This window comes from Colletotrichum spaethianum, assembly GCF_022836535.1.
Source record: "Colletotrichum spaethianum MAFF 239500 DNA, contig10, whole genome shotgun sequence".
NCBI lineage: Eukaryota > Fungi > Ascomycota > Sordariomycetes > Glomerellales > Glomerellaceae > Colletotrichum > Colletotrichum spaethianum.
The window spans coordinates 331,481-344,471 of NW_026054780.1; the positions used below are offsets into that span (position 1 = coordinate 331,481).

At 48.7% G+C, this 12,991-nt stretch overlaps 3 protein-coding genes across 3 annotated transcripts; 1 reads left to right on the forward strand and 2 right to left on the reverse strand.

Annotated features, from left to right (window-relative positions):
- Window positions 1-4,185: 4,185 nt before the first annotated feature.
- ColSpa_04657 (uncharacterized protein) lies at window positions 4,186-5,076 on the forward strand (the record flags this gene model as incomplete). The annotated part of the gene is made up of 3 exons (XM_049270869.1): window positions 4,186-4,345; window positions 4,540-4,587; window positions 4,775-5,076. 3 exons carry the CDS (start codon window positions 4,186-4,188, stop codon window positions 5,074-5,076), a joined length of 510 nt encoding a protein of 169 aa, XP_049126826.1.
- A 4,340-nt stretch (window positions 5,077-9,416) lies between these two features.
- ColSpa_04658 (lovastatin diketide synthase LovF) lies at window positions 9,417-9,656 on the reverse strand (the record flags this gene model as incomplete). The annotated part of the gene is made up of 1 exon (XM_049270870.1): window positions 9,417-9,656. One exon carries the CDS (start codon window positions 9,654-9,656, stop codon window positions 9,417-9,419), a length of 240 nt encoding a protein of 79 aa, XP_049126827.1.
- A 182-nt stretch (window positions 9,657-9,838) lies between these two features.
- ColSpa_04659 (asperfuranone polyketide synthase afoG) lies at window positions 9,839-10,362 on the reverse strand (the record flags this gene model as incomplete). The annotated part of the gene is made up of 2 exons (XM_049270871.1): window positions 9,839-10,201; window positions 10,309-10,362. The coding sequence occupies 2 exons, from the start codon at window positions 10,360-10,362 to the stop codon at window positions 9,839-9,841; spliced, it is 417 nt and encodes a 138-aa protein (XP_049126828.1).
- Between the last annotated feature and the right edge of the window lie 2,629 nt (window positions 10,363-12,991).

Sequence of the window (12,991 nt, forward strand, 5' to 3'; positions counted from 1 at the left end):
GAAACGCCTTTTCCGCGTTCAGAAGGTCTCATCGACGTCTTTGGAGAGAAGCCATGTCCTTGTCAGGCTGCGGTTGAGTCTGGCCGTGATTTTCTCAAACAGGAAACCCCCGGAAACCCTTGCGCAGCCGACTGGGGAATGCCCTCATCGAGTCCGCCATCAAACCGGGCAGATTTCTGCAACCGCTGCACGTTCCGTTTTGAGAATCGTGGCTGCTGGAAGGGCTTGACGCAAGCACTTCGATTTGGTTGGACGTTGCTGTCATTCTTCACATGAAGTCCACAAATGACATCAGGCCAACGCCTACGGCCCGGTCTGCGAAGTATGATTCAACACCGGTTGGCAGGGTCGAGGTCTGCCGTTGCGATTGAGTGTTCTGTACGCCAAGCTTGTGGAGTCCTGGCCGACGGAATACGAACCTGCGAACGGGGCAGCGCAGCGTTGCATTGCCTGTTGGCTACCGACACAAGTCACTGGTCTATCTTCACGGCTTGACGGCTCGGTCAGGGTCGCCTCGGAGGATCGATCCCCAGAGCTTAAGGGGTCGTTATCTCGAAAAGATATCACTTACCCAACTACATGTCGCTCTGAGTGACATCTTGTGACCAACGGGTTGTGCTATGGCGTACACCTCCAGCGTCTGAAAGTGCCAGCGAAGATGTGTCAAGCCCCGGATGTTGAGGGTTTTCCCGTGGACAAGATCGAGATGATTGAGGATGGCTGCAACGCAATCTAATCAATCTCTACAAGTGTATTCAAGTGGTGTGATTTTCTGGCCCCGCAACCGGTGGCACAGCTGGGCAAGCTTCACCTCGTCTCACTCCCTCCCGGTCCCCGGTGCAACCTTGGGGCCGGGCTACCGTGGGGGAACGATTGAGACGCGGACAGCTCGATTCCGTTTGTACTACGACGCAGAGCTAATCCTTGTTCAGAAGCACTCCCCGGCGCTGCAACCTCACGTCACCCACCCAAAGTGACTGACAACCTATACGGAGGCCTATGAGACGACCAAGATGGGAAGCACATCATATAACCATCAAAAGGCGCAGGTTTCTTCGTGCCTAAATCCAGCCGTCACGTGTGAGAGGAACATTGCTATCACCCTTGGCGCAAATCGCTTATTGTTTACGGATGACAGATGCTGATGTAAAACCATCCAGCTCGCTCCTCCTCCAGCATCTAACCGGTTTTCGCAGACCTTCACGCAATTCGACCCTTCCATCATAATAAAGGTGACATGGGCTGGGCGAAAACGATGCAGAGCGGTTGATCGTTTTGCAGTTGCCGCAACGAGACATGTCCTCCGAGCCGTTGCCGCTGTCTGCATAAGAGGCACTACTACTGTGGGCCCCTGGACCTGGGAGATTCAATTGAAACCTGATTTTGAAGGTACCAATGGGGAAGTCATGGTGCCCGTGCATAATACAGTAACAATTGAGAGATCTACGGCCTCGATGCTTGTCCGTAAGCTTGTTCTGCGGTTTTTCAAGCATGTATCAACATTGTTGACGAGCTTGCTACGGAGTAAGTTGCGATCTTGGTCTTCGGAGATGTGTGCCGTTCTCCGAGTCAATTCCGATCAGAAGGATCTTACAATTCGCCTGCCACCTTTCCCCGGGTATCGACGCCCAACCAATGTCGGAAAATTCGAGGTGGCTGGGATCATTTTGCCAACACTTCAATCATCGAGGGATTCATGATGAGTAGCAAGAAGAAAAGGCCGCAAACTGCCAAGTCGGCCGCTTATCCAATTTTCGAGATCGGAAGGATTTCCAAGAGCTCAGCACGGCATGCTTCGGAGCTAGCTCCATTAGGTTTGATTCGAACGGCGCTCGGATGCTGACAATGGTGAAGAATGTCCGAGCTCTATGCTGGTCTGTCTCTTCTATAATCTCCATACGTCTTCTCAACATTAGCTCGAGTGCGTGTTGTACTACACTTATTTCCCGCCTGTCGAGGAAGCATCTCCCAGTTATTTCGCTCTCTTCAAGGCTACGTTAGTTTTGCATTATATTGATGGTTCCATGGCCGTGTTGAGTTACTCATACAGTGGGGGGTCAGAAGTGTGGAATCACCCCCGCTTCACCCAGCCACCTGCATTTTCACCCCATCACTTCATCCAGCAACAAAACTATCAACTTTTTGAATTATATGGCAAGACTATAGTCAAATTAAAGCCCTAAGTTTACCGGTCAGTATCGTGTATACTAACCCTGTGCTTTTACGACTGCCTTCAAGCGCCTTGGCAATGACTCGATTAACGCCTGTATCTTCTCTTGTGGGATTGCCTCCTACGCCGCCTGTAATTGCTCCTTGAATCTTTTGATATCTAGCTTGTTTTTCCTAAGGTCAAATGCTTCTGGGTATAGCCTTCGCAGGTTATCCTTCATTATACGCCAGTAATGCTTAATCGGGTTGAGATCTGGCGAGTATGGGGGCCAGTCTATCCAGGAGATCCCCTGGTTAAGCATCCAATCTGTGGTCTTTACAGCATTATGTATAGGCGCGTTATTATGCATAAAATGACACGTTTCGTCTCTGTTAGGAAGATATCCTTCTTCTAGGCATGATATATAGCTATTAGAGCTATATCCTTGCCTCTGGGTGGTTGTATCTCTTACGAGAAAGATGAGCTTACTCTGACCCTCTTTCCATATCATTGCCTACACCATGATTGAGATGTTTGCTTTAACGTGGCTTGTTAGGTTAATGAATTGCTTATCCTAGCGCTCAGAAGGGAATCTAAATACCTAGGCCAAGGGCGATAAGGAGTTATTCTGGTATGAGCTCTCGTTAGAGAACTGGGTCTACATAAAAAGAAAATCAGTAAGAAGGCCTATATGAGAGGTAAGTCTAGAGATAGGGGTACCATCATCAACTCCTCGATTTTTTGTAGCCATTCTCTAGCAAAAGCAAGCCTCTTTAATGCTGCTTCTCTAGTAATAAACAGCCTTTTTATAGCCCTCCATTTACGAAAGTTGGTGCCTTGCAAAGTCCGCTTAATAGTACTAAGGCTAACTCGGCCTTTCTAAGACTTAGTAAGCTCTAAGTAGGTAACCCGGAAGTTACGGCGAGTAAACCTGATAATTGCCCTTTTCTCCCGCCTATTAAGTTTTGGCGGCCTGCCTTTTCGGGGCGCAGACTCAAAAGATTGGCTCTCTCGGTATCGTTGAAGTGTGTTGGCGACTGCCTTATAGGAGCAGTTGAAGACCGCAGCCGCGTTGCGGTAACTTCGGCCAGCTAGCACAAAGGCCACAATCGCGATCCGCTGATCTCTTGATAACTCATCGTTAGGCTTTCGATTTCCTGATAAATGAGAAGAAAAAGCTTGTAAATTGGCCTCTATTTCCTGAAGTTATGGGAGAAAGGAAAAAATCGATGCATAGAGGAAGACGCGTCAGGACGCGCTTTAAGGTGGGGTGATTCCACACTTCTGACCCCCCACTGTATGGAGCCACACTATGTGCTTAGCAGTGACATGCTATTATCTTCTCTGCGGTTACAAAGTGGACACCTTAGGGTGTCAAATTTTGCATCTGAGATGTCTTCCCCTCTTGGCAACCAACAATCTGGTAGACAAGAATTGATTTGAATAGTTAAAAAAAGCAATCATGTGTATTATGTAGTGAGATTTAGATTGTGATCGACCTAAAAGATACGAACCGTTGCCGTCCAACGAGAGTCGATATTGCCGCCCGTACTAATCGCTTCAAACAATTTACAGGATACAGTTCAACAACATATAGAGGATGAGAAATGAAGAAATAGAGAGAAGAAAATAGTTCAGTTTAAGTGCAACAACAACTAGCGCCACATGCTTCCATTGTCTGTTTGACCTTCAAGACTAAAAGTGAGCTGATTGTGGGATAGTTTACCTGCAAGATGGTGGGAAAAGATTGTAATCAGTTACAACGGTAGAAAATATAAAGTAACCAACATACAATATGAGAACAAAAACAAGTCCGTTCCACAAGAACAAAGCGCTAAGTTTTACGCCCGGCCTCGTACCTTCCTCTTCCGTCCACGTCACTGAATCACATCACGAAAGTCGCTTCGATCTTCGACTTCACCTTTCACTTTTATCGGACAATAACAGACCGGGTCATGGAATCTTTCAACTCTGCAACAACCGATTTAATGGGTAAAGCTCGTCGCGACCGCGGGAGAGCAAGAAAAGAAGAAAATATGTCTTCCATGGGTCTTGACTCTAGCAAGGGGAGTGACTCTAGCAAGGGGAGTGCCTCTACTTCCCAGCAGCAGGCTCAAATTCCAAACCTAAACCCTTCGGCCAGATCCTTCACTCCCACGGGCTCGACTCCTTCCTCTGCGACTCTTTCTGATCCTGGTATGTATCACTGTCTCCATTATCAGTACCAATGCCGGTCTCCTCAAAATGGCTTCGTCCCCCACGATTCCACTTGTTCGCCTCCACCCCCACGCGTCTGCCACGTCGATTACCGATCGGGAGATCTTCACATGGTGCAATCTGACCAGCTTGATCGCAACACAACGCTAACACTCATTTCATAGAGGATTTAGCTTACCATCAAAGCAAGGCTGTCGAGGCCGCGAATACGGTCGCCCAAGGTACGCTTCACTTCATCTTAGGTTCGCTCCGACCACCTGAGCATCCAGTCTTGCATCATCAAGCCCTGTCCTTCCTCTTGTGGCATGCCTTATGCACGATAAGAATTATTAATCCCTCCTTCTCATCTCGGCATTCTCCCATCATCCTAACTATGATCAGTTCTCCCACATCTTCTCCAGCATGCAGGTTACGACCTTGACTGCGGGCCCATGTCTGAGAGAGTTGGCCAGAAAATCTATACCAAATACACCAGTCAGAACGAACGCACTCCTTCTAACTCCTCCTGCCTATCCAAACCCGTCAACTTGACCGATATATCGGCCGGTATCTCGGCCAGTCTCGATGCACCCAAGACCCCGCCGAATCGTCAAACCAAGCCTTACAGAGCAAGTCCGACGCCCATTGCATACACCTTCGACGATGATGACGAGTTTTATCCTGGTACCGACCCGCAGCTCAAGAAAACCGCTCCTCGTGCGAAGTGTTAGGTTGGAGGTTATTGGGATGGCGTGGTTGAAGTTGAAATCGTGTCATCACAAACTTGGCCACTTATCCCTCTAAAGCTGCGCATTTTATCATAGACGGGTGGAGCAACAATGTCACGAAGCTCTAGAGACAAGGAAGAGAACCACATCACGCAAAGCCGAAGTAGGCAACTGTTTTGTTTTTGTTGGTTCATATGCCGATACTCCGCAATGCCGTTTCATTTTCCTATCAGCAATGGAGAGAAATTGGCTAGGGCAATGCTTCTATGGTTACGGTCCACATTTCCCTTCCCATCCTAGTCCAGTGCTCATCATGTTACCTTTGTACCCAAGGAGACCACCAGACTTGGTTTGGCCCAGTTCTTTGATAAATCTGTGGTTGTGCCAGTCAGAAATGACGTTATGCTAGGATCTTCGCGAGCTGTCAGCTATCATTCAACTCAACTACTGAATTACGTGGACACGCGAAAACCATAACATCTCCAACAGAGTCTGGTTTGAGTAGACTAGGCCGCAGAGGATAAAATACAGAAAGACTTACCCGAGAAAAAAAGAAACCAAAAGGGCTTCCTGCTGATGAAAGGGAGCTAATCATAAAATAGACTAGCCATAAATCCAAGGCCACCGAAGACGGTAGCCACGAGGAAAGTCGAGCCGATGGCAGAGTTGTACTGCTCCAACACCGGTAGTAGTAGTTCGGGCGGCAAGACATTGGGATCCCGCAAGCCAATACCAGTTCCATCGTTCATGATAATGCCAACCTGAATCGCTGTAATGCCAGTTACTGTTGCCAGACGGCTCTGCAACGAACTAGCGAATACGTTCTGCGCGATAGAAATGCGAATGGATGCGCCAAGAGAGTTGAAAAAGGCCATCAAAGCGTTTGCGATGGGCATATTTTCAGGTATCAGATTCTTCCCTTTGGCGCTGGTTCTCTGTATCGCAACAAAAGGGACTTGCCACGCAATGCCTGTGCCCATGCCTATGAGTATTTGAAAACCAATGTAGGTAGCGGCTTGCGAGTCAACCCCGAGAGTGTAGAGAAGTCCTAAGCCGACAACGGAGATAGCTGCGCCTACCCATGCCAAGGGCTTGTGCGAGTTAGTGCGGGCCATCCCGATGCCGCCAACGATTCCAACCACCGCCATGGTCACGACGTACGGGAGGGTGCGCATCCCTGAACCTGTTGCAGTCGTTCCTAGCACAACTTGGAAGTAGAAGGGGAGAGAAAAGATGTGTGTGAACATGGCGGCAGACGAACAGGCTTTATGCATCGCGCCAGCGAGCACGTATCGTTGGCACACCACACGAGGTGGTATTGTTGCGTTGTCGCCGCGCCATATTTGGGAGACAAAGAGCGCAATCGTGAGGAGGCCAAAAGATAACAAACAGCCCCAGACGCGGGCGTCTCCCCACGAGTACGTAATGCCTCCCCATTGGAGAACGAGCAAAAGACTCACAACGGCCGGAACCACCAAGAAAGTACCCAGCGGACAAACTTGGCCACAATTCGTAGCAAGGAGAGCTTTGGCGCGCTGCTGGGTCCTGACTGAGAAGAACTCCCACGCTTTTGATGTCCAGAATCGGAGTGGCTATCGTCTTCGAGCCTTCTAGCAGATGGTACGCGAAACACCCCCAAGATGACAGAAAAGGCGACTCCTCCCAGTGGCAGGTTGATCCAGAAACACCATCGCCAAGTCAGTGTGGGTGTGTCGGTAAAAAAACCGCCCAACGGCGGCCCGATGAGGGAGGCTACCGCAAGCATACCACTCAACGCAGCAAACAAAATGGGGCGCATCCGTAATGGTGCTGCCAAACCCAAGATATTGATCGCGCCAGAATAAAGCGCGGCACCACCAACACCTGCAACAGTACGACCGGCGATCAGTGCTCCCGAGTTCGGTGCTAGCGCGCAGACTATTGACCCGATTTCAAAGATGATCAATCCTGTGAGATATGTCCATTTGACGTTGAAGATGGTGTAGACTTTGCCTAGCGGCAGCTGCAGCGCGGTTGAGGCGACGAGATAAGCGCTTCGGTACCCGCTCACGTCGTCAAGCGAGTGGAAATCTTCCGTGATACGTGGAATGGCCGTTGCTTCATATTTGCTTTAGCAAAACCTTCTAGATGCAAAGGGGTGTGCCCTTTCTCTCAGAACAGAATCGCAAAATACCTAAGATGGTGTTGTCCACGGAAGTCGCGAAAGTGACTGAGCATAACCCGGCTGTCAAAAGTGCAATCACCAAAGGCTTTGGGAAATTGCCATCATCGGCATCGGTGCTCTCCGCTTCCTGTGCTTCATTTTTAATCCCAGTCGTTTTACTGTCTGCGATATCCATTCCCGCTTGTTTTTGGACGGCGCTCGAGTCATCTGTTTTGTCTTGTTCGCCTTTAGTTTCCTGGTACGGTTGGGCTGTCATGATTGTAGTCGTGAATGTGTCTGTTGTTGAATGTGAGGCCAAAATCAAAGGCACCGGGGCATTGAACGCTCATATTTGCCATGGAGAGAACCAAAGCTCCCATGAAATGAGCTGCACGAATCATGCCCATAAGGGCAGGGAGATGGTATGCAGCAGTCGGGCTATTCGACTTCATTCTGCTATTGCAAACAACAGGCTCGAGTTTAATCGTTTCAATTGAGAAAATCAAATGAAGACCAAAACCTGATGGGGACTCTGTCTCGAGAAGTGTCCATCCCTCATCGCCGCTGGATGTGATCCACCCTCCTTACTAGGTACATCCCTTACTACTCAGTAATCCTGCTGGTACAAATACTAAAAATACGATTGAATTCCTTTCACAGTGGTTACATATATGTCTCCGCTTCAGGATCTCCATTCCAAGTTGCCGATCGATTGACTTGCGAGCACGAAGGTTCTTGGAGTTGGTTAGTGGTTCTTCGGATCGAGATTATGTTGTCGTGATATACCAAACAACTGTAATTACAGCGGTGGTAATTGCGGCTGTGCCTTTTAATCTGGTCTATCTAGCATTTCACTCAGTAAAACTTATCTCAAATCATGTTCATTGCGAATAGCGACCATACCACGCATAAATATCGAGTCCAGAGTTTATCTGCTGCAACCCGCAAAGTGAGCAATCATCATATGTTGCAGCGATAATGGCGGCGATGAGTCGCAATTGCTCCTCAACTCAAACGTTATACTCATCGTTCCACCTTACCTACTGTTCTTTACTATTCTATCTCTGCTTCTTTTTCGTTTTCTCCACTTTTTCCTTCTGCTCTTTTTAGCTTGGCACTCGAATTATTTCTGCAGTTCATAGAACTTGGGGCTAGACCATCGGGATCATCTCACAATTGCAAGTGCTAGAACATCCTCTTGGCAGGGTGACTGCGAACCGAATGTCAGAGTGGAGGCACGGAGAATATCATTGTCTTTGGATAAGTTTTACCGGCAGAGATGCAATTGACAATTCTGATTCTGAGTGAAGTTCGGTCTCCCACCACTTGATCGATGGACACTTCCGAATAGAATTGAATGGACTTAGTGATGTACCGTCAAATGAAACAACAAGTCACTTGACTTGCTAAAACAGCTAACACCAACGGGTCTTTAATCGCCTGCTGTTTCTCTGGTTTCTGGAAAACACCAATAAATGCTGTTTCTATCGCTTTTCTTCTCCCCTCCGACTGATGACTGCCCCGAACGCAAAGTTCAATACCTTAGGAGTGCAACTCTTGTTCTGCAGTAGCTATCGATAGGGTCAAAGAAGACGGCAGAGATGAGAAGAGGTCATGGCGATGCTGTTTTCCGTCTTGCGTTTACGCAGAGTTTCGATGTGCTAAGAAAATCGTTCTGATTTTTTCCTGAGTCGAACTCGTTCCTCATGCAAAGGGTAAGTTCATTGTATTAAAGCCTGGGTGGCTTGACCCATAGTGAAGGCAATGTATAATTCCCGCTAACTAAGGTGGGATTACTGAATGGTTGGATAGGAACGAGTCATAACACGCGAGCTGTCTTCCGAAGGTTTCCCGTTTGTTTAGCCCATATGGTTACTTAACAAAACTATGTAGCTCTTTTGGATAATCACCTTCAGAGAGAGCATGGACTTAAGGCAGCATAATTCTCATGAAAATTCGATAAGAGTATGATAGAATTACCAAGGGAGTACATATCTTAACGAGGCAGTCTAGGGCAGTTGTGACCGAAAAGTGGGCGATGGATCATGCAACTGTCTCGTTTAAAACGTGACAATCCGACTTCTTTTCTTTCGGGTACCGTTAAGCTTCCTGGAAATAAGTTTGCTCTATGGTAGTATTATACTTGAGCCATAATTGGTCCAGGTTTGAAAACACTTCTTAGTCTTTCTTATGTTGAACTCTATCTACCCAGGTAGGTAGCGTTGGGGTACAGCCGCAGATACGACCTGGCTAGTGTAGCAGCACCGCCAGGGAGCTTCTGGGCCTTGGCTAGGACTGTCACATCATCTGTCCACCCCAGAACAGTCTTTCCCACATGACCAACTGTCTGCATCAACCTGAAGGCATCATGTACTTCGGACATGGGATATTCCCGTACTGGACTGACCGCCTTGACGAAGCTCCGTGCCACGAAGTCCATAGCGCCATCCAACAGCCGGGTAGACAGCCTACGATTGTTGCGAAGGATATGCTCAATATTAAAGACGCTGTAAGTGGCTCCGATTTCCTTGTTACTGGGTGATAGCCTGATACTGTCCAGAATTGTGAAGTGCTCTCGACCAAACTTGGCAGTCCATTCGTGAGGGTTTTCAGCCCAAGAGCCTAGTTATGCGCATCCCAATAAGCTTCACTCCCGTCAAGTACAACGTGAGCAATGGTACCACTTGCCCCAAAGGAGCTGATACTGATGCGCCAAATTTTATCGTTACTAGGCCAGGACGTTAACCTATCCGCAACCTGCAGATTCCATCGTTTCGAAGGAACTCGCGGATTGAGATTCCAGATGCCAATTGTGGGAGGAATCTTGGAGTTCTCAAGCACTAAGATGCACTTGATCAAGCCGGCTATGCCCGCCGCCGCCTCGGAGTGGCCAATGTTTGTCTTGACCGATCCAACGAGAAGCTCCTTCTCCCGAGAGTCGGTACCCAGAGCCTTGGAAATTGCCTCGAGCTCCGCGGGGTCACACTGCAATCGTTTTGTTGGTTACCTTAGCTCACTAAGTGTCACACCCTTTGCATGTGGCGCTGGCTCGTGAGAGCCTAGCCGTCATACATCTAACCAGGAATCCTTACCACTCGAGTACCGGTCCCATGAGCCTCTAAGTAGATGGTATGGTCCGTCGACATTTTTTCAGATTTATAGGTATCGCGACTTAGCTCGGCTTGAGCATCGGCATTGGGCAGGGTAATGACACTCGTTCAACCACCTAGTCCCTGAGTAATTGGCATGGGAGTATTAGAAAACTGGTATAGTGCGTGAGTAAAGGGTCTAGTGGAATACCTACCACACCACTACCTCGCAGCACGGCGCGGATCACATCTCTGTCGCGTAAGGCATCCTTCAGGAGCTTCAAACCACGGCTCCGACGCCTTTCCTGCGCCCGAAGCCATCTCCATCAGCGTTAAAGGTTTTACACTTTCTACCAGCCGAGAGGAGATTTTGATTAGAGTAGTAAAGGCAGTACTCTGGGTTGAAGATAAGATTGATACCGCCAACCATATCCATAGGACACTCGCCCGCCAGAATCGCCTGTCTCGCCTGATGCTAGCGCGACGAGACTCGACGAGCAAGCCATATTGACAGTTATGCTTGGACCTCTCAAGTTGGAGTACCAAGATACTCGGCCGGATATGTACTCAGGTCCAGTCCTAGTCCATGTGTTCATTAGTGCAAACTCAGGGTCGCGGAAAAGAGCCTCTCGCCACTCATTACTGTTAACACCCATCCAACAGCCTGTCTTGGTTCCGGAGAACTGCCGCGGTGTCAAGCCGGCGTTCTCGAATGCTTCATAGGCTACTTCCATCATCAACCGCTGCTGGGGGTCCATGGCTGCCGCCTCAGCTACGGGAGTGCCGAAGAAGTTGGCGTCCCATTGGCTGATTTCGTCATCTAGAAAGTGACCGCTTGACGTAGAAGATTTATTCAGACCACTTTTGGATCCATGATGGCCACGGCATACACCAGGGGGTGTCTCGTCAACTGGAACAGCTTTCATCTGGAGTAAGAGTCTCAGCTTCGGTTCTTGGGTCTCCATCCGTATTCTTTTGACTTGGCGGATTATTGGAGGGCATACGCGCATCAGGAGCCAGCGAAACCCACCAACCACCGTTCAAGACAGCACCAGATTTGTGCCAAGTACCAAGTGTCTAAATCCGTACTTGCACTACCTCACTCGCTAGACTGCCGCTGACACAGATGGTGTTGTTACTACCGAATTCATCTTACACTTGTCTCACCCTGAGATGGTAGCTGCTACCCAGAATCACATGGTGGATGGCACTCCTATCTTCCATGAAGCGACTGTCTGCGAGATGGCCTACTTTGCTGCCGAACACTTGGTACTTAAGCACCAGAATTTAACCTCTAAGCTGGACATCTCATCGCTCATCTTATCTGGGCTCGAGATGAGCAAACCGCTTGTCATCACTTCGGTATCTGGTGATACTGTTGTTCATACTGTCGCGGCTTGTGATGCCAGGGGCGTCAAGGGTACTTTCTATTTAGAAAATGTCTCTGAGCGCGCGCATTTCGGTGGAGGGTTCATCAATTTGAGCGCAGCTCTGGTCTTTTGGCGAAGGTTGGCCCAACAGCATCATCACTGGTACTGTCCCGTGTAGAATCTTTCATCAAGTGCACCAAGGCCGGCAAGGGTCACACTCTTCGCAAAACGGTCATATATCAACTGTTCCAGCGGTATATCCACTATATGCTCAATGAACATCCTGCAGGGCCCAAAGACACTGCTTTCATTGTGGTTGCTGTCGGTGAGATACTCTTTGAGCACCATATCTCTGACAAGGAAACGTATACTGTTTCATTGACCCCATCGAGACCGGAGCTCTTGGCGATGTTTATGTTTTCTGTGGCCGCAAGCTGGTTCCACTTTGTTCAGACAGGGTCTGCTCGCGAGTAACTCTTCGTCGCTCGCGTGGTCACAGGGAATTGAAGGGGCCTATCAAAAGCCTTCAGGAAGCAGCAGCTACTTTTATCGCTCCTTAACAACTAATTTTCTCGCCACCCACAGAACAAACCGAAGTCTTCGACTTCTCCAGTCGCCACTCAATCAACCACTCAAAATAAACCAAAGTCCAAAGTCACATCTCTTCCAGTCACAAGTTCCCGTGAGAAGGATTTAGCCGAGATGTTGCTGCAAATGATCGCCGACGAAATAGGTTGGCCGCTTTCCGATCTCGATGACAACACAGATCTAGCTACCTTTGGCGTTGATTGGCTTATGAACATCATTTTGGCCTCGAAATTGCGCTCAGAGCACGCCATCAAGATATCTGCTGCCAAATTTCGATCTTGTCTTACCGTAGCTGACATCCGACAAGATTTTGGAAACAAGAACGCCACACAAAGCATTGGGAATGGAGTGTCAGAAACTCAAGCCTCGTTAAACGCTACACCTAGTGGTACAGAGTCGCCAGTAGAGAAGCTTTCTAGCGAGGAGCAGGGCTTCTGCCACATCCATTGTGATTCATCGTCTTGCTTTTCGAACGAAAGATATTGGCAGGAAAACACCGTTGACGATGACGCAATAATGATCCCAAAGCCGGGTAGACCAACTAGCAAGGAAGCTGCCTTGGACTACCAACAACCGGCTGACGACGCCAACTTCGACGCTTCTCAAGGTGGTAAGTACGCTGTATAGGCCTTTGTGATTCAGGGTTCTCCTTCGCCAGAGAATAACTCACTCTGGCTCATGCCCGGCTCAGTGAGCTCATTGTTACAGCTACCGCAGCTAGCCAAAGA